We start from the raw sequence: 25,042 nt of genomic DNA, 5'->3' as shown, positions 1-25,042 counted from the left end.
TGTTCCAATATACATTATTATATAATTAACAGTTGTACCGCCATTTAGGTACTGTTGCCATGCAGCATTGTTTCAATTTTGTGTTCCAGTCTGAAGGGCGTGGTTTCCAGTACAGTAACAGGCAAATAAGGTTACGCATAACTAACACCGATGGCTCAGGATGATATAGTGATAGCTACGTGTCTACACCAGACTTTAATTTAAAGTAAAAAATAATGCTCTAGAAGCATTATCTCGGGAGGAGATAAGGTAAAAAATTTGTATGGAGAATCCTGCTTAACGTTCCTCGAAAAGTTAGAGCCGAGATTCGAACTCGGTTCCAACGAATACAAAGCCGTAGTCCAAACCAATAAGCTATCACCGCTTAGCTGTGCCCAGTCATGATCATCATCATGATCGACCCATTGCATGCCCTCTACAGGGCACGGGTCGCCTCTCAGAATGAGGAGGCCATAGTTTACCACGCTAGCCAAGTGTGGATTGGTAGACTTCACACATATAAGAACGTTGTGCATAACATTAAGGCTTAAAGGTTTCCTCACGATGTTTTAATTAACCGTCAAAGCAAGTGATATTTTCCTGTGAAGTCCTGAATTAAAAACGCACATAACTCCGAAAAATTAGAGCTGCCGGGTATCGAACTCGGCTACCCCTAAAAGGGAAGCCGAAGCTGTAACCTGTAGCCCAGCACGGGCAGGAGACAATTATATCCCCGGGGGAAGGATAAAAAAATATCTTCCCCCACAGCTTTATCAACTATCAGAGCACTGGCGTACAAGTGGAAATAATATATGTGTATTAATAAACGAGGGTAAACTTCTCCTATTCCATGTACTGGAACATGGAATAGATTTAGCAGGTGGGCATGTAAGTTATATCCCTTGTCAGGGGATATAATCGGGGGATATCATTTTTATCTCCCGCCCGTGCTAGCCCTTCAGTAGTGGGACTTAATAGGCTGAGAATAATGTTGATGATAACTTAGAAAATATTGTGTAAAATTTTTATTTACAATTTTCTCTTTATTTTAACGTGGTGTACAATAAAAGTGTTTTCATACAGTCATACAACCATTCATTCATTCCTTTCCTTTTGCTCACAAATTTTCTTTGACACCATGATGTTATTTCATTCTGATTTGCTTTGTGGATGAATTAATTAGCGCACATTGAAGGCTTCGGGTGACAGAACGGCGCGCCCTTCGCTGACGGTGGGAACGTGTAGGCGGTTGGGCACGCACTTGACGCTTCACCGGACACGAAAACTACGCTCCTTGGAACATAGACATGTCTTGAGGCGTTCTATTTATTATGATCACAATTATTATAGCCCCTTTAGGTATACAACGAATATTACGATTCATTTGCTATAACCTGACAAATCGGGACGGCATGCTGTAACTATAGTATAATGTTACCTCTCATATATTAAAATATAAAAGTGTTAAAATGTAAATTGTTGAGTTTGAAACTGCTGAGTATCTTGCCGGCTTTTTGTAGGTAAAATCTTCCTTCCGAACCGATGGTAGACATTGATGCTTGACGTTTCAAACGTGCTTATAGAGTTAACAAGTCTACTTGAGATAATTAATGATTTTCGAATTTGAATATTCAGATAGATATATTATTGTCTGTAGTGTGTGACCATACAACAAATTTTATTGTAGATTACAATTCCTATTGTAATAAGAAATATTAAGTAATGTAATTAATGAAAACCCAATTTCCCTTTACTCTGATCAGCAAAAAAAATTACAATGTTTACGCCACAAACGGGTTTAATTAAGAGATTGTTATAGAATGTACAAAGGTTTACAATTTATTAGTAAACATAATAAGTACGTTAACTTGTAGCACAGAACAAATGGAGAAAATTTTATTATGTTCTTTTTTATGAACTTAGCGTTTGTTATTAGACTTCTATCCTTTTATTAACTTTACCAATGTTTAATGTTACGGGGAATATCATCTGCTCTACAGTTTTCTTTAACTTTAAATCAGTGCCAACAATAAGAAGAGTTCAGGAACCGCGCTCCATTGGCGCCGAAGTTACGCCATCCCTTCGCCACGACCTGAGCGTCTATAATGCCTTTTATAAAAAAAATATATGTATACATAATATATATTAGGGTTTTAGGTCCACAATGGTAGCATGAGAACACTTAAAATTATATGCTGCCCATATTTTCATATCACTTTAAAATCAGTTACTTTAACGGTGAAGGAAAATAGCATGCCTGAAAGTCTTCCATAACGTGCTCAAAGGAGTATGATGTCTACCAATCTGCAATTTGCCAGCGAGGTGGACTACGGCCTCAACCCTCCTCAGAGGAGACTCTGCAACTCTCCTGAGAGAAGACCCGTGCCCTGTAGCAGGCCGGTTTTGAGTTGATAATGATGATGATGATATGGCAATAGTGCCCAAGACATCTGTTTGTATTGCTTGACTTGGCGACTCTTGGGACGGACTCGGAGACGCGTGGATAAATTTTTCGTCCACGCTAATAATTTAATGCCCTTTAATAGGATTGCGTTCTGAAGGGTATAGTTGCCGGTGTAGTTCCAAGATCACGAGGGTTAACACCTATTCCTCAGGTTGGTGGACACAGGGCAGAGCTTTGTAGGACGTATTCCTTGCATTTCCTGCAAAGCTTAGTTTTAGTTTAGTTATTATAGTTTTCCACCTACCCACAGGTGGGCCATCTACTTGATACACTCTAAGTATAAAAAATATGTCTATGACCATTGCCCAAGTCTTATAATATAAGCCCCGCAAAAGCGTAGTTCTTACTAATAACAGCTAGATAAGCATTTCTGCAGATTCGAAAGCTGCATTTCAGAATGATTGGACTAATTCACATTGCCAATAATGAAAGGTTTAATTAAAAATAATGTATGCTATATAACCTAACTACTATCATAATAGCGAGAAAGCTGATATAAGAACAATTATTTGGGTTACCTTTTAAACGATTATGTCAATACATTAAAAATATTGGAAGAAATTTCGATATAGATCATCAGCAGGCTGACGGAATTCCACAAGCACAGGTTTAAATCACACAAGCAGCGCTATTGTCGTATCTAAACTACGCTGTGAACAACTAGAAATGTAATTTTTTAAATGAAAAGGATAAGATTCGTGCCAGTCACTCTAAAACAGCTGTTTCCTTATTTATCTAACCGATCGAACTGAAGTCACAACAAAGGCGTTATCTAATAATATGCTGACTCATAATAATTGCATACCTATTAATTCTCTTTATTTACTTACATCCTTTTTCTAGCTATTTTTAGTAGAATTTATTTCAACTGTAATTTAAAGCTATTATGTGTATTAAGTACCGTTACCTCCAGGTACCATATAATTCATTCTTTTGACGTGTATATTTTAAAACTTAATAAATTTTTTATAAGCGTCATTTGCTTTCGATAACAATAACACAATATACCTAATATTTTTTTAAAAAGAAAAATAATAAATGATAGACACAATATACACCTTTTATTAAATCTATAACAATGTTATAGGTAAATGCGAAAATAACCTACATAATTATTTCCTTTACAAGGTTTAACGAATGCACCAGTCTTGGCAAAATTTGGCATATTAGTACATAGTTTATATGCTGGAGAAGTCATTTTTATCCCGTTAATTCACGAAGGCTTCGTAGGATTATATAAACTTATTAACTGCGAAACCGATCTTATGATAGTTTGGCACAGAAACAGCAGAAAAACCAACTGAAATGATTTAGAGTGAAAATTAATTTAAAAGATTCCGTTACATTTATTCTTTTGAATAAATGTAACAAAATGTAAATGACTTACTAATTAAACCATGTTAAAAATATTGTTTGTATTCTGACAGGTGCCAACATACCTTTAAGAAACAAATAATAATTTCATTCAAATTATATAACAGCAACGTGTACCGTAGTGGCCTTTAAACTCGAAATTATTTAACTTACATAACTCGTATTACTGAGCCAAATACCTATTTCAAAATACGTATAAAAGTGATTTCCGCACAGCTCAAGATTAACTCGGCGGTGAGGTAATTAATCACCAACCTTGACAATCTCTTATCGTTCAGGAAAATACTCAGGAAATTACTCAATATCTAGCTAGGCATAAGAAATTTCGTACGTGCGCCATCGATCAAATGCAAAATTTTACATCAGACCCATTTCCTGTTTCGCCTAAATGAATTAGCTTGCTTTATAGATTCATATGAACCAAAATATGTGGCCTCCTAAATGTTAAGCTGATGCGTCCGCTGCAATAGGAAAACTTAGCATTTTCCAGTTATTAAAATCTAACCCTAGATGCTACAAACTTCTACAATAATAATTATTATAAACAACGATTCTGTGCAGTGTCATTTTTTATTTGTAGATACACAGTATAATATAATTTATCAGTTTATCCGTAATATGTAAATATGGTACAGTGGAAATGATCTGGTGAAGTCGGAAGGTTAGAATGGGTTTGTCAGATCAAGGTCTGATAAGATACCTGAGTAATAAGAGGTTGCTTTTATTAATAAATTATTCTATTTGTATACTTAAAATTAAGGTAAACAAATAGCAATAAACCTTTAGTATAATGTTGGTGTACCTTTCATTACTCTCCATTCTCATTATTACATATTTACTGCAAAAAAGTCATTAAACGATACAACTGTGGACCCCATGATGAAAACTTTGGTTAGAACTCTTTGGAAAGGGCTATACATTATTAGCTTACCCTCTTGTCCGCCATTTTTGTTTTTTTTTAATTATTAAAAAAGTGGTTATGGATAAAATAATAGTTTTGATTTAATAGCTGAAATAAAGGCAAACACAAATTTTATAATTTGCATGTGACAAAATCTCATAGAGCGTCGGGTTCCGAAATTTAAGCTATCCAAGTTGTACCTGTGGCGTCATCAGTGAATAATTAAGAGCAATAATAAACGTAGTGACTGGCTCTATCGTAGGTATTGTTTTAAGTGAAGATCTTCCTCAACAAAACCCGGGATTTATTTTATTTCTCTTATTTACCCTTTTAGTTCTAACTGGTTAACTAAGATCGCGCTTGAAATAAACCCGTAAAACTGTTGATTATAAGTGGGATAGTGTAGGAAGAACTAATTTACGCATACTTTTAATAAGTAGAAGCCTCTTATGGAAAGAAGCTTTGTGTCGGGCTAGCTTGCCAACGGAAAGTTCCATTACGTTTTTCCGCAATAGCTAAATTTATAGCATATATTTATTATCTGTAAGGCGGTAATCACAGTCGCTGGAACGGAGGCAAAGGAAGTGAGCGGACGCGGCCTTGACATTTCCCGCCACGCAACGTAGATACAGCAAACATGAGGAAGTGGTGGGTACCTCCATGCCGCCTTCCATTCCGCTCCACCCACCCTTTGTATCTATTGGCTTTATCTTGTTGCGAACTCTACTAGGTTTTAGACTGTAAAGACTCTGAAGGGTATCTCTTACCTTGTTTACCTACTTTTAAAAGTTTGCCTACCTAAAGAAGTTACCTACTGGAACTTTTATTATAACCTAAGTATATTTTTAGATTTCGTTTAATAACTTTGATTAGGTATGTATGTATGTATGTATGTATGTATGTATGTACATACGATGCTAGTTGTCCACTTTATTTAAAATAGAACACGGATAAAAGCTGCTTTTTCTACTCTTTTTAAGTATATAATACGAGTAATCTGCTTTATATATTTAAGTAAAATTGGTAGGTAAGTCTGCGAAGGTTGCTTGCTGGCAGCATAATGTCGCCTTTGCAAGTGTGTGTGTGTTCTTTTAACGTAAGTTGACCGCTGTGAAGAAGACTGCAAATGGTTATGCAGCTGTTAAAATTTCAATTAAAACAGATTTGCTTATAAACAGCAGTCAGCAGGTGCACTCACATAATACCTGGATGACCTTTCTAAAAGTAAAGAGTCATGTCGCGAACCGTACCTTTGTCTAAAATATAACCAGAAATAGTTAACTATAACCATTAATTTAATATTATGTTACTATCGTCCTACGCCTAATGTTGTCGAATAAAATAAATTATCTATCTGTTTAGAAAAAATACAAGTAGCGGGTCGAGATTATGCTAGCCCTAGATATCATACACTACACACCCACCTATTATAATAATAAACTTTAATGTTATACGCAAATATGAAGTCGTATCAAGGAAGAGTAATTCCATACGTCCAATTACGTCTCAATAACAAAATAAAAAGTCAACACGACGTATGAACAGGCCGAGTGCATTAATGTGCACAATGTGCCCGCAGAAGGCAGACCACTCACCCACTTGAATCACGGCGCGGTTAACATCTTGATGGAGCTATGACAAAACCCTTTTGTGTAAGCCTGTATTGAGGGTCAAATCACAATTTACAGCTTTCGATTCGCATTACATCCTTACTTATATCTGGACCGATGGACACATGTCTTCCTTTTATATAAGAGGGACTTAAATATGCTTCAATGCGGAAATGTGATGTTTAAATAATATTAGGTGCTATGAACTTGGAACGACGACTTCACGCTGCAACTTGGTGCTGGACAGTGACAATTTTCTTAATTCTGGACTAGTACAAGAGAAAAACTCGGTCTTGTAATGTTTAGTCTAAATTTTTTTTCTAATTGAGAAGGAAGGCAGTTAGTTACAATAAATCTACTGGAAATGGATTTTATATGAGAGCCATTTAAATATGCCTCAATGTGGAAATGTGAAGTTTAAAGATAATAACTTGGAACCACGACAGCTTAACGTTAACGGAGGGCGGGGTTAGACACAGCCAATTTCCTAATACCGGACTGGTACTGATAATTGCATAAGAGAAAAATTCAATACTTAAGAATAATTTTGATCCAAGCCTATCCTGTGATGCGTATTCTAAAATGCTTGTTAATTTAGAAGCTCGGTGGATAGTTACTTTAAATCTACTGAAAATGGCTATTTTCTATTAGAATGTGTACTGCGTCGGTACAAAAAAAGCATATATTCTACCTTCAGCATGAATATAGCTCTTACACTATTGTGTTTTATGTGCAGCCACGGCTTTATATACGTTAATGGATAATTGCAAATTTCAAGGTTCGAAAAAGGGTAGGTATGTATGTCTTATGCGAAAGCATCTTAACCCAATTGCAACCACAGATTATTGTACCTCTAAAAAATTTAACTGCGGTGCACGACTGCATTCCATCATAGCTTGGAGCAAGTGATAGCAAACTATAAGCCAACCTTTGTCCCACAATACATATGTGCATATACCCTTCTAACCATGTGCGAATCGATGCTGACAAATGTGATTTCACCCTTATTTACTCAATGTGACGAACAATACAGCAGTAAAAGACTGAGAGATCCGGCTTCCTAAATCTTCCATCTAAGTTATTACGAAATAACTTATTGTAAAACGTTTGAAAGTAACATTAAAGTCCTACTGTATATTATTAAAATCTAAATTATTACGAAATTAATATCCGTAAAATACAATATTATCCACATTATTTACGGTTCTTGATGTACCTACAATGATCACATACTATTCCAATAAGTAATGAACCTACCAGGTCGTAAACATAAACAAAGTATGTTACGATGTCAACGTAGCTACTTATAACGCCATCTTGGAAGAAGTAGATGAAACTTTAAAGGTTAGCTATTCAAGTGCAGATGGCACTTTATAAAAGCTCTTTTTCATTTAATGGTAATTTTAGAGTAATTAGGCATAGTTTATAAACATAAATAGGTACATATTTTGAACACACGTTTGAAAAATAATCAGACCATAAAAAAACTTCGAGTTTTATACTTAAATTAATAAATTTGAGCATTATAATAACTGCCTAGGTACTTAAAAGAAACTCAAATGATTTAGAATTGAGTTTTATACCTTAGTAGTAACTCCCATAAGTAGTTCGATAGACTAACAAATTTTTTTTTTAGAACAAAACACCAAATAGTTGATTGCCAGTATTTACATATTATTATGACAATCTTTCGAGATGGCTAAGGAGATCAATGGCACTGCATCCATTAATTCTATATGTAGATACCTACTACGTACCTTAAGATATAACTTAAACATTATGTTGTTTTATATATCTACGATATTGATAATTGAAATATACCTACCTACCACAAGTTTTGCTCCTATGTATATTGTGGCCGGAAGCAATTATGACGGCATTCGTAGTATCAATTCCCATAAACCCATTTTCCCAAAAGTTTTCCCATATCGCATACGTGATAGAATAGTGTAACGTCACCTTACAGCCAGTAATAAATTAAACTTTGGTGTCCTGACTACTTTGACCGCCAAATACAATAATTTGTATTCAAAGTACACTCGAGCAGAACAAGTCCGCATAGTAAGTTGCCACTTACATTTGCTTTTGTGTCATTTAGAGCTTTTTATTTTATTACAAATGCCTTTGTCTAACAACGCTCCCGAATAACTTATTTCAAGCTCCATCAGTCCAACCGACGTACCATAAAAGGATTTAAAACAATTTAAGCCTTCCACCTGTTTATATATTTACAAGTAGGTAGTAGGTAACTAATGGTTAAAAACAATTGCAACAGGTTAAACTATTGCACTCATTACTAATCAGCTCTGCAGTTAAGTTGCCTGGTACTACAAATCAAATTATTAATGTAATACAGATTTCTGTAAAATATACAGATTTTGAAAATACTACCCCCTAACGGGTGAAATAGAGAATGAAAATCCTTTATATTTCAAGATCTAATTATATACTAGCAGATCCCAGCGCCATCTGTCGGGCTGATTTGTGAATCTAAACCATCCAGGGTGCCACCGAAACGCATACCAAAAAATTCATTCAGATCGGTCCAGCCGTTTAGGAGGAGTTCAGTGACATGCACACGCACGCAAGAAATATATATATAAAGATACGTAATTGTCTTTTTTTTAACTCGGATTTTAATTATTGATGGACGTCACTTTGCAGTGCCACCCTGTGTCGATCGGTGTAGAGGTTAAGCCTCATGAACCTGTAATAACACGGCTAAAAAGCCCTTCAGACCGGAACACTGGACTGCTATTTGGTGACAGCAATTCTTCTTTGCGGCACAAACAAGCATGGCGGTAGTACTTTCCTGGACGAGCTGTCACAAAAATAAGAATAATAATGAATCTAAAAATAATAATAATAATAATAATAAAAAGCTCTACTACTACTAAAAACGTTTTTCTTTTTTTAAATTATATCCATATATTTGGATTCTGGCTTTTATATGCTTTTAATTTTCCCAAGCTTTACCTTAAATATCAGAAACTCTAGCCAATCGAAATTGCGACATTTATTTTTATGTCAACATGGCTATGGACTCTATCATATTGTATTTAGGTCCTCGAACTTTACAGCCCATTGTTGTACATGATAATTATTTGTCAAAATATAATCCTTTGTAGTCAGTCATCCATATTACGATAAGTCGATGGATACATTATTTAAATGTAATATTAGAGCTATAATTATACACGTTACCTAAAAAAGATTTGGAACCAGTTCACTGAACTTATATTATTCTTGCTTTATTAGTGTTGGGTATGGACTTGTGTATAATTAATAGAATTATGAATCGGCTTTATTACCTCTACGTAGCATAACTATTTAATTAATTCTTTAATAATTTCTTTTTCCACACCCAAAAACCCCTAATGGATTAATTTTTAAAAAACTCTGTCTTAGTAGATATATGCCTGCACTCTAGGCTAAGACAGGGCTACTTTTTAATTGAAAATTAAAAAGCTTTTATACAAATTTCCTACCCCCGAACTTTTTCGGGGTTGATTATTAAATTTGATCTCTCAAAACATAGGAAATAATGTTAAATTGTAAATTTGCTGAGTTTGATTTGCAAGCTTTTGATCAGTAGAATCTGCCTGCCGTACCGGTGGTAGAGTTACTACAAAGCTTGACATTTCATTAATTCAGGAATAATTGAAACATAAAGTATTACATTAAATACCCATAAACATACAGCTACTTTTTGCAAATTAGGTTCAAATATTTAAGTAGTGTAAAACCGATTGTAAGACTCCAGCACATAGGTATTCGGTGTTGTAATAGATTATGCTTATATAAACAATAGGTGGGTGTCCCAAAGGACTTCTCATACTTAAACGGTCACAATTTGCATTCCAAAGGCGAACAAGGATCTGAACACACTTGATGACTCGCGTGGGTCGTCCTGCACATAGTTATTATTCACATTTGGCACAACTCGTCGTGTCATCGCCCCTAGGCCTTAGGGCTCACATAATGTACCTACTAAGTAGACGGGAATCCCGGCTTCAAACTGTACCTACCACTTTATGTGTATTTCTATGATGTACCTATTTAGATTTTTTTTAGCATAAGAGGTTCCCTGAAATTTACTGTATTGGCAAATCTTGTATATAATGTAAAAATTTATCAGTATTTTTTAACTAACACGAAATGTCGAGACCTTGCCGTCGACCGATAAAAACAAATTTTCTTTTTTTTTTCAGATGAATAAATAAATATAGTACGACAATACACACCATCGCCATCTAGCCCCAAAGTAAGCGTAGCTTCTGTTAAGGCTGCTAAGATGATAAACATTTTTATGAATAATGTACATTTTTATGAATAAGGGTTAACAACCAGTCACTCAAAAAAAAATCATGTACATCACACAAACATTTTCCAGTTGTGGGAATCGAACCCACGGTCTTGGACTCAGAAAGCTGGGTCGCTGCCCACTGCGCCAATCGGCTGTCATAATATGTTGTATGTAGAGAGCCATATTCCATTGAAGAACCCCCTTTTAATGATCCTAGAAGCTATGTGATCCTGGAACTAGTTTATTTCTTTAGTACCTACCAAAAGTTAAAGCACATGCAAGAAAAGGCAGAGAATAGGATTCTTCTCCTTACAAAGTTGAATCGTTGATCAGCTTCATAAATTATAAGTATAAGGTAAAGTGGGCAGATAAAATAATTATTGTTTTTAGAAAAAAAACCAAGGAAATCCCGTAACGATAAATCTAATAGACCTCTGACCTACACCGAGATAGCGTAATCAGAGTGGTCATATGGTATTTCCGCGTCTTATTCTGAATAAGGACGCCGCCGCACTTGGCAGCCGTGTTTTCGGCGTACCTAGCTAGCCAGTGCGAAAGTTGCTGCAACATTTTGAGGGTCCAAAACATGCAGTTGTCTTCTTACACAGGAGTGGAAGCAGTAGAGCTTTTTGTGATAGTACATGTTCAAAGAAATACGATCGTCTTGCTATATATATGCTATATCTGAAGGGCGGGGTTGCCGATTTCATTAAAACACATGAGGCTTATAACAACAACGCCTCAGATTGATGGAAACAGGGTGGCACTTTTTAGGTCGTGTTCCATGCATTGCATGCCCTGCAAAGTGTTTTTTCTGCTTATAGGCGATAGTTTTCCATTTAACATCAGGTAGGCCATCTGCTAGGTCCGCCTATTATTTTGTTACCATAAAAACGACGAAAAAAAAGATGCGTCAAGTTGGATGTGTTTAGGAGATTATCGCAATAACTGTGCTATTCTATTTTCTACGTAAACGATATCGGAGGGTTTACGTTAAAAACCAACCACTTTTAGAAAAACGGCTGGTCAAACGGTTGCTTATTGCGACGACTGCGACAGCTGAATCAGGAAAGTTCTAGACTGGAGACCACGATCAAGCAAGAATAATATGGACGCTATTCAGCAAGATAGACCGACGACATAAAGAGAGTGGCGCGGAGTGGGGTGGATGGAAGCCAGTGGAAGCCCACAGACTGAATTGATGACGAATAAGGATAGTCGCGACCTGGCTACGAAGTGTGGAGACTCCCTTCAACTCGCAATACCGGGAACGCGGCCAGCAGGAAGCTTGTCTGTATTCTGTAGCGCATACCTTTAGCAATCGTTGCAGAAATCATCCAAACTGTCGTAATAGTGACTTAAGGGCCTAACGTATTTATACGACTTTTGTTGAAAACTGTTTAGGCAACCAATGATCATCATAGTGAAAGATAATGTGCTTATTACGTATGGCTCTGCTAAAGAAATACTGATATATTCGTAAACCTTTTGCAAAGGTAGTGTTCTGGAACTTTCCGATATTCTTTAAATTTTATCTAAGGTTCTAAACTATTTTGGTACAATTTTTTTTTATAAGATATATCAATAAAAAAACAAAAAGAACAGAAGTATGATTTTTTTTAAGAATTCTTAATTTAGGCTCCGTGTATTTAAAAAAAAGCCGACCAATTGGAGCAGCATAGTGGGTCAATGCTTCAAAGCCCTATTTCCTATGAAGGAAGAGGCCTATGCCCATAAGCGGGACGTTAATAAGGCTGAGATGACTTGAGATGTCTCTCAATAAGTTCAAAGTTTATATAAAACGTAAACTTACAGAAAAATCCTATTATAATGTTCAGGATTACTTAAATGATAAAAAAGCTTGTGTGTAAATTGGTCTAATTCATAACTTAATATGAATATCCTGTGAGATGATGATAACAAACAAAAATACCAGGGCGCGTTTGGAACCCTCGTAGCATTAGGTTTAAGTTGGCGAACGAGTTATCACTGCATAGCCTGTGATAGGCCTACATGAATAAAGAAATTATGAATTTGAATTTGCTGTGTGTGAATAAAAAATGCTTCAGAGAAAATTCAGAGAAATCCTGCAGTAACCGTTTCCTAAGGAGAAAATAAGATTTCTGGGGAGGTCCTGGACTTTAATTTAATAGTAAATAACTTTTATTAAGGGCCTGCAGTAAAGTTATTTTTTAAAATAGCATCAAACATTTTCTTCTTTACAAACATAACTACCCAATACATAATGGAATATTTAAAACCTATTTATTGTTAACGAATAAAATTCAAGAGTATTATTGATATATATCCAAGAAATAGTCTTTACTGTATTCATGGTAAGAATAGCCAAAATAAATTAAAAAAATTAATTTATATTCTTAGCCGCATAAAAACTTACCCTTGCATTAAAAGCGCTTGCATAAACAAGACTTCCTGTTCCCCTGTACCTATTGCAACTCTATCAAAACTGCAATCGTAAAAGATAACCGCACTGTTACGCATATTTCACAATTTAGCGAGATTGTCTCCATCTTGCTATTAAGGTGTAAAGCCAATTCATTGCATAATAAATAGTGTTTAGATGTTACCGATTATTGTCAAGTTAGAAACTTCGTTATTCACGAAGCACTTCTTTTTCTTCTTGTGCCTTTCCACTATTGGATGTTGGCCGTCATCTCTTCAACTGTCTATTACCAAATGGAAAATTGTAGTAAGTTAGCTATCACAGTTCAAACTCCTTAAGACATTTTTCCGATCGAAACTTTTGAGGGCTCGGCCGTTGCAACCGAATCTTGAGAGGTTGTTTAAATTTGTACCAAAATAAGTGACAAAGAATAAACAAGATTAGATTTTAGATTTATCTCTAACAGTGAGTAAGTAGAGTCCCCTTGACTCTACTGACTTTCCTTTTTTTTAATTTTACAAGCCGAGACCCTATCATAAATACAGCAACAAGAGAATTAAAAAAATGAGTTCGCAATTCTTCAATCACAGCATTCTAAATACAGCGACTGAATTTCAAATTGGCCATTGTTATTTTCACATACTTGCCTCTCATTAATATACCGAAGAAAAAAATGACAATGGTACGCGTGTAGTTGGTACCTCCGAACCGTGTCACCGTCAATAGTTTTGCGGTATTCTCGCTAGTTGGGCCCCCGCGACCTTACTAGAATATAAAGACAGGTTGACGACTACTCCCTGGTCCTTATGCAAGTCAACACGCGCGGTCAGCGACTCCGACCCCCCTTCCCCGCCACCATGTGTATACCGGTCACAACTCACAATATATCTACCGCGAAAATGGTCATTTCCACGAACATACCGGAAACAAGTTTACCGTCCTCTTTTTTATTAATATTTATTAGACTTCAATATTTACAGTAGGTACTATACATACCGAAGTTAGGAAGGTATGTACATGCTTACATAAAACTGGTTGGATCCTTATTTCTTTGTAACTCTTTCTCTGGGTCTTCCCGTTTTGGTCTTAACTAAGTACCAATAAAGTTTTGGTCTAAACTAGGTAATTAAAACATTGATAACTTTGCTTGTAAAAATATATTGAATTTAAAAATAAGTCACTCCTTTCCATTTAGCAGTTGACAGAATTATTTCTGAACGTTTACCATAAAATGGGGCAATGGGAAAAGTTTGTGAGCTAGCATCATTCCGCGGGTCTGAAGTGAGATGTGCGCGACACGTTTTCACTGCGTTTGGAATGAATTAATGAGGGTTATGTATATTCTTAATTCTGTGTTGTCCAGATTGAACTAATGGTGGCATGAATCTTTAGGCCTGCGATATTCACCTCAAAGATTCTTAAAAGAAAGAGATTAGATATTTATTTAGATAGATTAGAAGAGTATTAATATATATAGGACTGGGTTGCATCATTGGAACCATAAGAATAGCGCATTGGGTACGAGCTCCAGCACGCACCTCTAAAATGTAGCAGTTGCTTCAACGGTGAAGGAAAACATCGTGAGGATACCTGCATGCCTGTGGGATCTACATAATGTTCTCAAAAGTGTGGAGTCCACCAATCCGCACTAGGCCAGCGTGGTTGCCGAGCCTTAACCCCTTCTCATTATAGCCCCGTAGGTACTATGTAGTGGCCCGGTAATGGGCTTATGTGATGATGTTAAAGTAAGACTTGCTTGTGCCGGTATTTTTTTTCAGTAACAGTTTACAAAAGGCGGACTTAACTAATGCTTAAGCATTTGCCAGCCAACCTCTGACCGTGCAAAAAAATAATTGAGGGACTTCTTCGTACCTGGGTAGAATTAAATGAAATCCCAACAATATTTTAGTAAACATTGTCGCTACTTTCGAGACACGGAAGCGTTAGGTAATATTCAACAACAGCACAATAATGAGGTTACGAACATAGAACGTTCTAATCGCGGAAACAAAGGGCTCTTCGACTATTTCCTGCATCGAGCACGGGAACCTGGGATTGCCGCAAGCTTATCTCCATCCGTATTGGGTAACTGCAGGAGGCGTAAGCAACACTTGATGTAACCACAAGTGCCGCAACCTTTCCGCTGACGCAATCCCCAGCTGGTCCTACAGACGTATTAAATAGTGTCAGTCGTACCGATGCGGAAATAATTAGACTATTGCGTCACCGCTCGGAACAAGTTTCGTAAAGCAGTATCGACTTCATATTTCTTGTGTGTTGCCTATACAAAAAAATTGCTCTTCATCTTACGCTATATTAGACGATGTTGAGGTGTTTATGACCCTTATCAAAATTAACATGTGGGCATAATCCCTTAAGTCACGTTAGTTTTTTTTTTTTTTAAGAAATTTATACCTTATCCAATTAATTTATTTTATATGCTTCAATAAATAAAATAGAATAATTTTATAAAAACGCTAGTAAATTCATAAGTTTAGTATTTGACCTGACTGATGATGTCGTCTTTTGTATTTGGACTTGGAGGTAAAGAATAACGATCACACACACATCGGAATTTTGTAAAAAAAAAAATTTGGTTTAAACTTGGCTTTTTAGGGCTCCGTACGCTTTGGGTACGGGTTAAAAAAATATTAGCTCTAAAAAATGGGTTACGGGTTTTATAAGAAGGCTCAGCGGGCGATTGCGAGAGCTTTGCGTTATGTACGACCGAATTAGAAGATCCGTAGAAGAACCAGAGTTTATGACGTTATACAAAGAATCTCGAAGCTAAAGTGGTACTGAGAACCGATGGACGTTGGGCTCCGAAGTGTTTGAATAAGGACCTCGCTCCAGCAAACGTTAGGCCCAAGCGGCACAATGCCTTGCTAATTGGAGCTTCTTACCAAAGACCTATGTCCAGCAGAGTACGTTCATTGGTTGACATGATGATAATATATAACCAAAATACCAAATTGTGTGTGTGGATTGTGTTGTGCACGTTTTTCTATTTTCTAGGTGGTGTGCAATAAAAGTTTATTTGTTCATTACCAATTTTTGCGTGGATGTAACTTAAAAAATAATGGCCTTTTTTACTAATTTACATTCCCTAATCAACCCGTTTGGGGAAAGTGTTTTTAAGACCTTTGAAACACGTGTTTCCTATTTTTAAGACCTAAAAATTTCGTTGATATAACTTGAAAAACGTCCGACTCTCTTACAAACAGTCTCCCCCTGCCATTTGAGGTAGAATTAAAAAAAAACCTTTCTTAGTAGGTTCAACTCAAGTGCTAAAAGAATATTGAGCATTATAAAACTTCGAATTTCAGCCGCTTAGGCTGTAGGTTGGCAATCAGTAAGGCAGTCATTGAAGAAAAAGCCTTCTATAGACACAGTTTATACTACTGCAACAGTTATCGTGGCACCATGTTTATTGTGTCAATTCCGTGCCCTTACCAATATTCTAAATAAATGAAAGATGAATAAAATGAAAATAAAAGATGATAAATTCTTATGATGTAAATACAAAATGATTTATATTTGCTCGAGCCAAGTAAGGTACCCACTCAATGGCCGTATAGGTAAACGACGTAGGTATAGTACGAAACAATAAAAGCTCCAGCTTAAAAAAATAAAAGTACATAACGAGAAGCTTAATATACAGAAACCAAATTAAAATGCACAACGCACACTGATGCCCTCTACGATTCCTGATACGAAGCATTGGTAGGTATTATTTAAAAACAAAACACAAGCCGTTGACATAATCGCGCCTCCATATTGGGCAAAAATACATTGTTTAGTGTATGTTCCCGAACAATAGAGTTAACAGTAAGGCTGCTTCTTATTCCGCTCGGATACGGACACAGGGACCGGTTGAAGTCTGTAAATTCCGTACATTGTAATTCAGATTGGATGTCGAAACGCACGAGTCGGCATGCGGCTATGCGGATGCCTCGGTCGGGACTAAGGGTTTAACGCACTTTGAAGTATGATATAAAACTTTAAACTTACCATAAACAGCGTTCATATGAAGCGACTTTAAATATATAGTTCTAAACTCATTAAAAATAATAATCTACTAACGTTGGCATTCTAGGAAGCTGTAGTGTTGGCTCCTTCCGCATCTCAGTCCACTTTATTAATCAGTAAATGTCTCGCGGCCAATAAAAGTGCGGCGTTTATAGACCTGCCATATAATTCACATAAATCTCGAGCCAAAGAATGGTACGATCCCGTGAACCCAACCCAACATCACAGAAACTGATTTCAAAGGCACGTCGTTTTTCATTAGCTTAATAAAATCAGGTGTTTATAGAAGTTCGTCATTTTTCAAACCATTCCGTGAGAACTTTAAATAATGTAATGGACTAATTTTGAGGGGAGAGTGAATTTTCTATTTTATTTATATCTACTACTATGTTATTTCTATTTAGAGATTTATGTATCGTGTTTGTAGAAAATTAATTAAGTTGGGTACGTATTTATAAATACCATGTACTCAGCATCACCAACCTCAGTTTATGAGAGGATAGGCCCAACACGTTGACCCAAAGCGGGCTGTCGACCTTTTAAGATTTATTTAAGAATCATTATGATTTCAAATGAAGCAAAGCAAATCGTCAATTTTCTAACTGGAGACCGCCACAGAGTATTATATAACAGGAAACCCCAATAGTTAACGTAACAATAATTTGTGTCATTAAAATGTTTGTAAAAAAACATCCAATATACATTTCATATCAAACCTAAAGACGAAATCTGAGTAGATTTTCGGATCCTTAGCAACAAGCGAAATTTAAACTCAACGTTTTTTCATTATGTAGGTACTTACCTAGGTAGATATAGATTATAACTTGTACCTATTACTATTTCGCGTGTACCTATTCGGAACTTATTTTTATTAAAAACTAGCTGACCATATTTAGGGAGATTAAAAATAGTTGTTGTCCGATTCTCAGACATACCGAATATGCACCCAAAATTTCATGAGAATCGGTCAAGCTGTTTCGGACGAGCTTAACTACAAACACCGCGACACGCGAATTTTATATACTTAAAAGATTAAATCAACCATTATAACTTTTATTAAAAATAGAAAAAGATCAAGTTCAGTTTCCTATCGCAGTTCTAATTTTGAAATTGGAACTGCGAAAAATCACAAAATGTCAAAAAAAGATAGGTGCAAGGTAGGTACACATGTGCTCTGGCTTTGTTTGTCAACATATCATATTAAAACATTGTTCTCTAGTGATTCGGCAGTTTTACACAAGTGCAAAGTCTTTAGTTTTCATATCTAACAATCAAAACAGAACCATTCAATTCCTTTGCGAATAGCTGCCGAAATTTTTACAAATCTCTTGTCAAAGGGCCGCGCCGACCGCCGCTCGCACAGACGACAAAGATAAAAAAGCGGCGCATCGATTGTTGAGAGTTGACACAACATTTGTTGTGAGAAACCGCCTTTTATTCCGGTTCCTTTACATACTCAAGTATGTTTATTGAATTCACATTTTGTAATTTGATAAGATGTCACGTCACAATTTTTTCACATAAAAAGACGGAAGGTCCCTTTCATCTGACAAAGATGAAAAAAGCTAATATCTAATAAAATAAATTTCAAAAGCTACTTTGAGCCGCTGGAAGCCTTTCAAAACGTCAGAGAATTGTGTCAAGCAGTTGACGTCAGTTGGTAAAAGTGGCGATGATGATGATGATGATTACGCGAATCAAAATGTTCTTCTTTTTCGGAAGGAGAGTAGCCGATTACCACCTGAGCAGTTGTTACAGCGTCACTGGGGAGATAGCGAGACCGCGAAAGCTGGCCATAAGAAGAGCCCCAGGGCTCAACGAGATCGGGGGAGAAAATAGTATCTGCGATCTGTTAAGACCCTTTACCCCCTATCCTCTTACCTTATCTTTGCAATATTTTGCTAAGAGGGATTTTCTTTAATTACCCCGGGAACATTAGCCGGGTTTTTTTGGGGTAAAAAATATTATATTTTTATCCGGGATACAATCTATCATATTTGCATCTCTAGGTCTATACCTACAATCCATTTAATATACCGATACTTTTCATCAAGAGCGCTTTAGTGGTTGATGGAACATAGGTACTTTGATACAACAAACAAACAGAGGCTCTCGCATTCATATATATTTTTGTATTTATAATTTCTTTTACGAACTTACACAGCAAAAGAACAGCAACACTCTTAGAACTTTCAATTAAGAGATTAGTGTACATAGGAATTGCCACCACTGTGTGTTTTCCTCTGTATCTAGACACATTTAGCATACAGCGCCTCTTTGTGGCATTTAACTTTATAGGAAAACTTGTCCGTAAGCCAGAAGTGCATAATACGAAGAATCGCATTCAATTCGGCCCATCCTCAGGTAAGCGCTACGATATCACGAACATATAAAGCGCTAAAACTCTTAATACTCCTATTTTTTCGACAAGGTTCTAAAATTAATCGCGAACCCAAAGCACCCTCAAATAACTTTCGGGCATAATCTTGGAAAATTGTTTTTTTTATCGTCATGTAGTGCCATCTATTTTAACTTTATCAGACTAATGTAGTCTTACGCCAAAGAAAATACAATCAATAATGACACGTTTGGTGTGCTGCCGAGAGCACAAACTATACGATTGTTTAAAGCTGCAGTTAAGGGGACACTTAAAATATAGTATATCCGCGTAACCTAATGGTAGCAAATTCGGGCACAGGACACTAGCTATAGCTATACGTAGTAGTTGAAGAGTAATCCAATTATTGTGAATTCATTGTTCTTCTTCTTCTTCTTTTGATTTATGGCTTTTAGTAGTGCCAAAATAATTTATTGTTTTTAGAAACCTACCATACGTCAAAACTTTACTGTCAACCGTTATCATTCACAGTTTCAAAAGTTAAATTAGCATGCGTGAAGCCTAGCGTGAACCTTGGTGAAGACTACGTAGTGTCATATTAATCTGTGGTGTAGTCTCGAACCGCTGTCAATGTCAATTGGGAATTGTCAATTGTCATTTGTCAATCAAAAATCAAATTTACAAAACATTCATGAAGCGCATAGGGTTTTGTTAAAATTTATTTTAAATGTTTCAAAATTGGATAATACCCGAGGCAAAAATGCAAAGCACCATAAAGGAGCTTCTAGATGCTTTAGGGTACTTCTTTCGTTTGGCTAACTCAATTCTACAGTTTAAAAGTACTTGTTTGTTGACTTAAATTAATAAAATTCCAGATGTAATTTAGAAGCTGATATTGTACTGGACCATCTTCAAAACGATCCTAATTACGGCAACAGTAATCTCTCTTCCAAGCAAGTAAATGAATACGCACAACGATTGGCACTAAAGGCATCCAACGCGAAAGCATTTTTGAAAAAGTATGAGGAGATGAGAAACCGCAAGTAAGTGTTATATGAATTGGTATAAAATTTCCCGCGATTATTCCAATTGTAAATTGTTGTAACAAATTTTACTATAAGAATGCACAAAACAAAAATATAAAAGACGATTTTTTACTATCACTATGGCACTACTTTTATATGAGTTTATTTTATTTTCAGCACTGACTATTTGCCGGACCTAATTTATCTATTTTATAAATTAGTTCACGAAGAAAAGAGGTTGAAAATCTCTAAGCCTAAAGTGGCTCCAAAGCCTGTTTTGGGTGACAATAAGCACCAAATTACCAAAGAGGATCTTCCCCAGGTATTATGTTTCTCAGTGAGTTGAGAGAATTTTGATAACTGAAGTCTTTAAACTTCACAACACAATTGTATGTTTATGATATTAACTTGTTTGTTTAAATAAGAAAAGGTTTGCCTTGCTAGTCTATTAGTAATTTCTTAGGCCCTAGGATTGTTTTAGGGCAAAACCAACAAAATGTCTGGTCCAGACGAGTTAATGATTTTTTATTAAAAAAATATACAATCTAAATTTACATGATATAATAACAAACCAATTTACACTTATTTTCGTGTAACAAAACCAATCAGGTTTATTTACATTTGTACACCTAATGCAATGAAATTCAGATGATTGTGACCCCATGAGAGAGCATGGTAAGATGTCCAGCTGAGTTATAAAATCCACATTGAAATAGGTGAACATCTAATCTCTAAATGCCAAATTGTATTAGATAGGCCTTTTAACAGTGGAACAGTTAAAATATAGTTAATGAATTATTCTCAATTGTTTAAAAAAATCTCATAATAGGAGTACTTACATTCCACTATGTTGTGCCCACCCTACACAATTTTCGAATAGAGCAATGAGAAGAAGAGATATATATTTTTTAATTACTTAACAACCGCTGCTTCATAATCATAAAATATTCATAAAATAATCTTAGCATTATCAGTATAGTGAGAAGATGCCATGTTACAGATTAAAGACAAACTACTTAAAGCTGTAGATGAGAGTAAGAAATTGGTCATGAAGTCTTTTGAAGAGAAAGAGGTCAAAACACTTCCCAACTGGTACAAAAATCTAGATCTGCCCAACTGGCACAAAGACCATCCAGCTATGTCATGGGATTTCCCTAAGGAGCAATTACCTATCATTTCTTCTTTAGGTAATAACAACATTTTTTTTCTTACATAACTGGTTGGAACTGTGAGATAATAATGGTCAAAGTATGTATGTATTTTGTATTAAGTAAATTTGTCTCTGTAAAAATAGCTTGGTTGTTAGTAAAAAATCAGGAACTTGGAAACTATGGAAGATTAAGTATATCTTTTGTAAGTTTCTTAAAATCTAGGGTTTGCTTAGATTATAAATACCTTAAACTAGCTTGGATTTTGGTGGATTGCTAATTGCTATTGTTTTATGACATCAAAGTTTTGCTTGTAGTTTATATAACAAGAGATGATTTTGACAACTTCCCTGGTCCATCAGAGTTCAGCTTATTCTGAAACAAACTGGTCATCAAATTAGAGCTTTTATTTCAAAATTGACCGGTAATGCATGGTAACCACTTTTACATCAAAATTTTAAAATTAACCAAATTAACCATGCAGTGTAAATTAAGCATTCAAACACTTTTCGCTTAGAAATTAACCATGCAGTGTAAATAAGCAATGTGGATTTAATAAACTTTTGCACCCTCTAGCAAATGCCCATTGTAGACCCACTTACAAGTCAATAACATATTGATATTGAATTAAGAAACAATAAGATCACATGCAGTTTAATAAACACTTAAAATTTTTTTTAGCCGGAATTCCAGTACTGTCTCAAGAAAATATAATTATCGATGAACTCTTGTATATCTTTTCTGGAATTCCTGGCAACTTTATAGTTCACCAGCCAGTTAAGGACACATATGATCAGCGAACATTCCTTATCTCAGATGAATTAGATGATGCACTTAAACAGATAGTACAAGAGATGTTGCCACTTGCATCAAATTATTCCATAGTGAGGAGGTTTATAGAGAGTTGTGATATGTGGTCTGGTCAGGTGCTGCATGCATTGGTTGGTGCTATAGAGGTCTTGTTAAAGGATTATTATGTAAGTGTTTTCAGTTATTTTTTTTATACTTTGAGAAAGGAGTCAAAATTGATTTATCATTTATAATTTGAAATGATGTTTGTTGAAATAGCAACACGGTTTGCTAGAATTGGAAAAATATTTATTTGTTCTAAAATCCTAGATCCTAGCAAGAGTTAAAATAATGATATATAAATAATGTATAATAGTAATATAATGATGAGTATAAATAATGTATGTATATTTTTAACATAAGAAAGACATGTGTAAAATTGGTACAGATTCTGTTGTACTAAATTGTACGAAACTAAATTTACAGTTAGAAGTACACAGCTAAAAGTAGTCCTGTCCTTCTCACTCTGTATCCCGTAAATAAAGATAGAATTTTGTGTAGACATGACAGATACAAACCATTATTTCTTATTTCTATGTTATTATTCTTATTTATATTGCTGACATGTATTATCTCTGGTTTCAGACAATGATAGCTCAACTAGAGACAGAGCACATGTCTGAGAACTTAACACTGCAGAAGCTCTGGTATTTTGTCTTGCCTACCATGCGCACCATGCAAGTCTTAGCTGCCATTGTTACCAGCATTGGGAAGGTAATAAAAGCACGAAAACAATTTTCTCCTCATAATTTTCGTAGCTCATTAAAATGTTTTTTATAAGCATAATATTAGTTAACTTTTCGGGCACTTTTTTTTTTTTAAAGGGGTTTAAATAATATTGGATTTACCTACTTTTTTATATTTGTTGAAAATAGCGGTTACGCATGAAACATAATTAAATATATTATTCAATCGATGGTATGAATTAAAATAATTATTCATAGGGTGCTAGGGGTCTCTCAGAATCAGGAGGGTTGTAGTCCATTACGCTGGCCATTTGCGGATTTGTAGACTTTACACGCCTTCAAGAACGCAAGAACTCGCACAAATACAATTCCACAAGAAATTCTTGTTTCACTGGTAAAGCAAGTTAAATTTGCCTAAATTAAAAAGTACATTAAAAACTACATACCACCAGCAAAAATTGGATAACTTTGAAACCTGACACTTTAGACTATTTTGATTATAAATAATGGTACTTTGTATTGATGTCAGCTATTGATTATTAGTTTGTTTTTGTGGCTACTATCTTCGAAAGAAATAAAAACGACTGAGGGTAGGTAAGCCAGCCTGGCAATACTAAAATATTCAAATCCTGTCCCCATTCCATTTGGTCCCTTTAAAAGAAACTGCGAATTTAATTTATCATTTCTTTTTCCATACGAATGTCATTATTGCAGACCCAGCGGTATTCAAGTTGGTTTAATGATATTTATTTCATATTAAATTTAAAAATTTCTTCTAATTTTGTCTAGTTTAATCTTTATACTTTTATTTTCGTTATATATATAGATGTTATATTGCAGCCTTCATTTGTTATTAAGTTAACCCTTTCGTCATAATTAATTAATGTCCAATGCAATGGATACAGGTACCCTCTCTCATAGTGATAGAGCATACACCCACTACGCTTCTTCATTTCTTTCTTCTGAGTTCTAACGCTGTTAAAGAATATTATCATATAAGTAGTGATATCCATGACCGACAGTCTAACGGGCCTACCCAGATTTCGATTCTCTCTTATGTATGAATTTATTAATTTCAGAGTGAGCTAAGAGGTGGTGCAGTATTAACAGTCTTGCACGAAAAGACCAGTATCTTGATGGGCGATGCGCGTGCACAGGAAATATCTTTATTCCTGACCGAGAGAGCTTGTCGGCCGTATCTTAACATTTTGGACCAGTGGATACATAAGGGGACTATTGTAGATCCTTTTCAGGTAACAAATAAGTTTTCAAGTGTATCAAAGCTATTTTTTATTTGAGCCAATAGCTCAATTTTAGTGTAGTTCTAGTAAGCTACTAGTTGCTTTTGGTGACAAAACTTATTATTAGAATCTAACTTATTATTAAAGAACGGTAGCACGAGAAACACCTTCGGTTTTCCCCGATACCCATACTTTGCATTTAAATCAACAGTGAAGGAATATTCTAGGCATCACTAACCATCAGGTGTGAATGCAGTCAAGTGCTGGTCTATATATTTTAAAAAAATGTAAAATTAATTAATGCTTTATGTGTTTTAAGGAATTCATGATAGAAGATAATGAACTCATTAACAAAGAAGAATTGCCTGTGGACTATTCGGCCGACTATTGGGAGAAACGCTACAGCGTACAGAGGGATCGGGTCCCGAAGTTTCTAGACAAATTTACCGATATCATACTTAGAACTGGGAAATATTTGAATGTTATAAGCCAATGTGGTAAGTTTTGTTTGTTTCTCGTATTCAATATTAGCTGATTTCTTATTAATACATAAGTTAGATTTTATTTTATGTTTTGAACAAGTGGAGAAGCTTATGCCGACTTTCATTAAACAAAATAAAACAGTTATGTTTAGAAAACTGACACTTGACAGGTGAATAAAAATAAAGATTCAGTATTTTTTAATAAC

At 35.3% G+C, this 25,042-nt stretch overlaps 1 protein-coding gene across 3 annotated transcripts in view; it reads left to right on the top strand.

Moving 5' to 3' along the window:
• The first annotated feature begins 20,097 nt into the window (after positions 1-20,097).
• The window catches only part of LOC120623669 (gamma-tubulin complex component 2-like), a 41,337-nt gene continuing 36,392 nt past the window's right edge, over positions 20,098-25,042 (top strand). For 2 of the 3 annotated variants that reach the window (XM_039889836.1, XM_039889834.1), the window contains exons 1-8: positions 20,098-20,203; positions 20,281-20,448; positions 20,608-20,767; positions 21,431-21,617; positions 22,260-22,555; positions 23,013-23,141; positions 24,193-24,366; positions 24,674-24,851. In XM_039889836.1, coding sequence (XP_039745770.1) covers positions 20,133-20,203; positions 20,281-20,448; positions 20,608-20,767; positions 21,431-21,617; positions 22,260-22,555; positions 23,013-23,141; positions 24,193-24,366; positions 24,674-24,851 — 1,363 coding nt within the window. In that variant the 5' untranslated portion in view covers positions 20,098-20,132. The remainder of the gene's footprint in view (positions 20,204-20,280; positions 20,449-20,607; positions 20,768-21,430; positions 21,618-22,259; positions 22,556-23,012; positions 23,142-24,192; positions 24,367-24,673; positions 24,852-25,042) is intronic. The other variant, XM_039889835.1, reaches the window with a different exon arrangement.

The sequence above is a fragment of the Pararge aegeria genome, chromosome 5 (genome assembly GCF_905163445.1).
Source record: "Pararge aegeria chromosome 5, ilParAegt1.1, whole genome shotgun sequence".
Taxonomy (NCBI): Eukaryota; Metazoa; Arthropoda; class Insecta; order Lepidoptera; family Nymphalidae; genus Pararge; species Pararge aegeria.
Note: the sequence above shows the minus strand (reverse complement) of the source record. Positions and strands in the feature narration are given on the sequence as shown.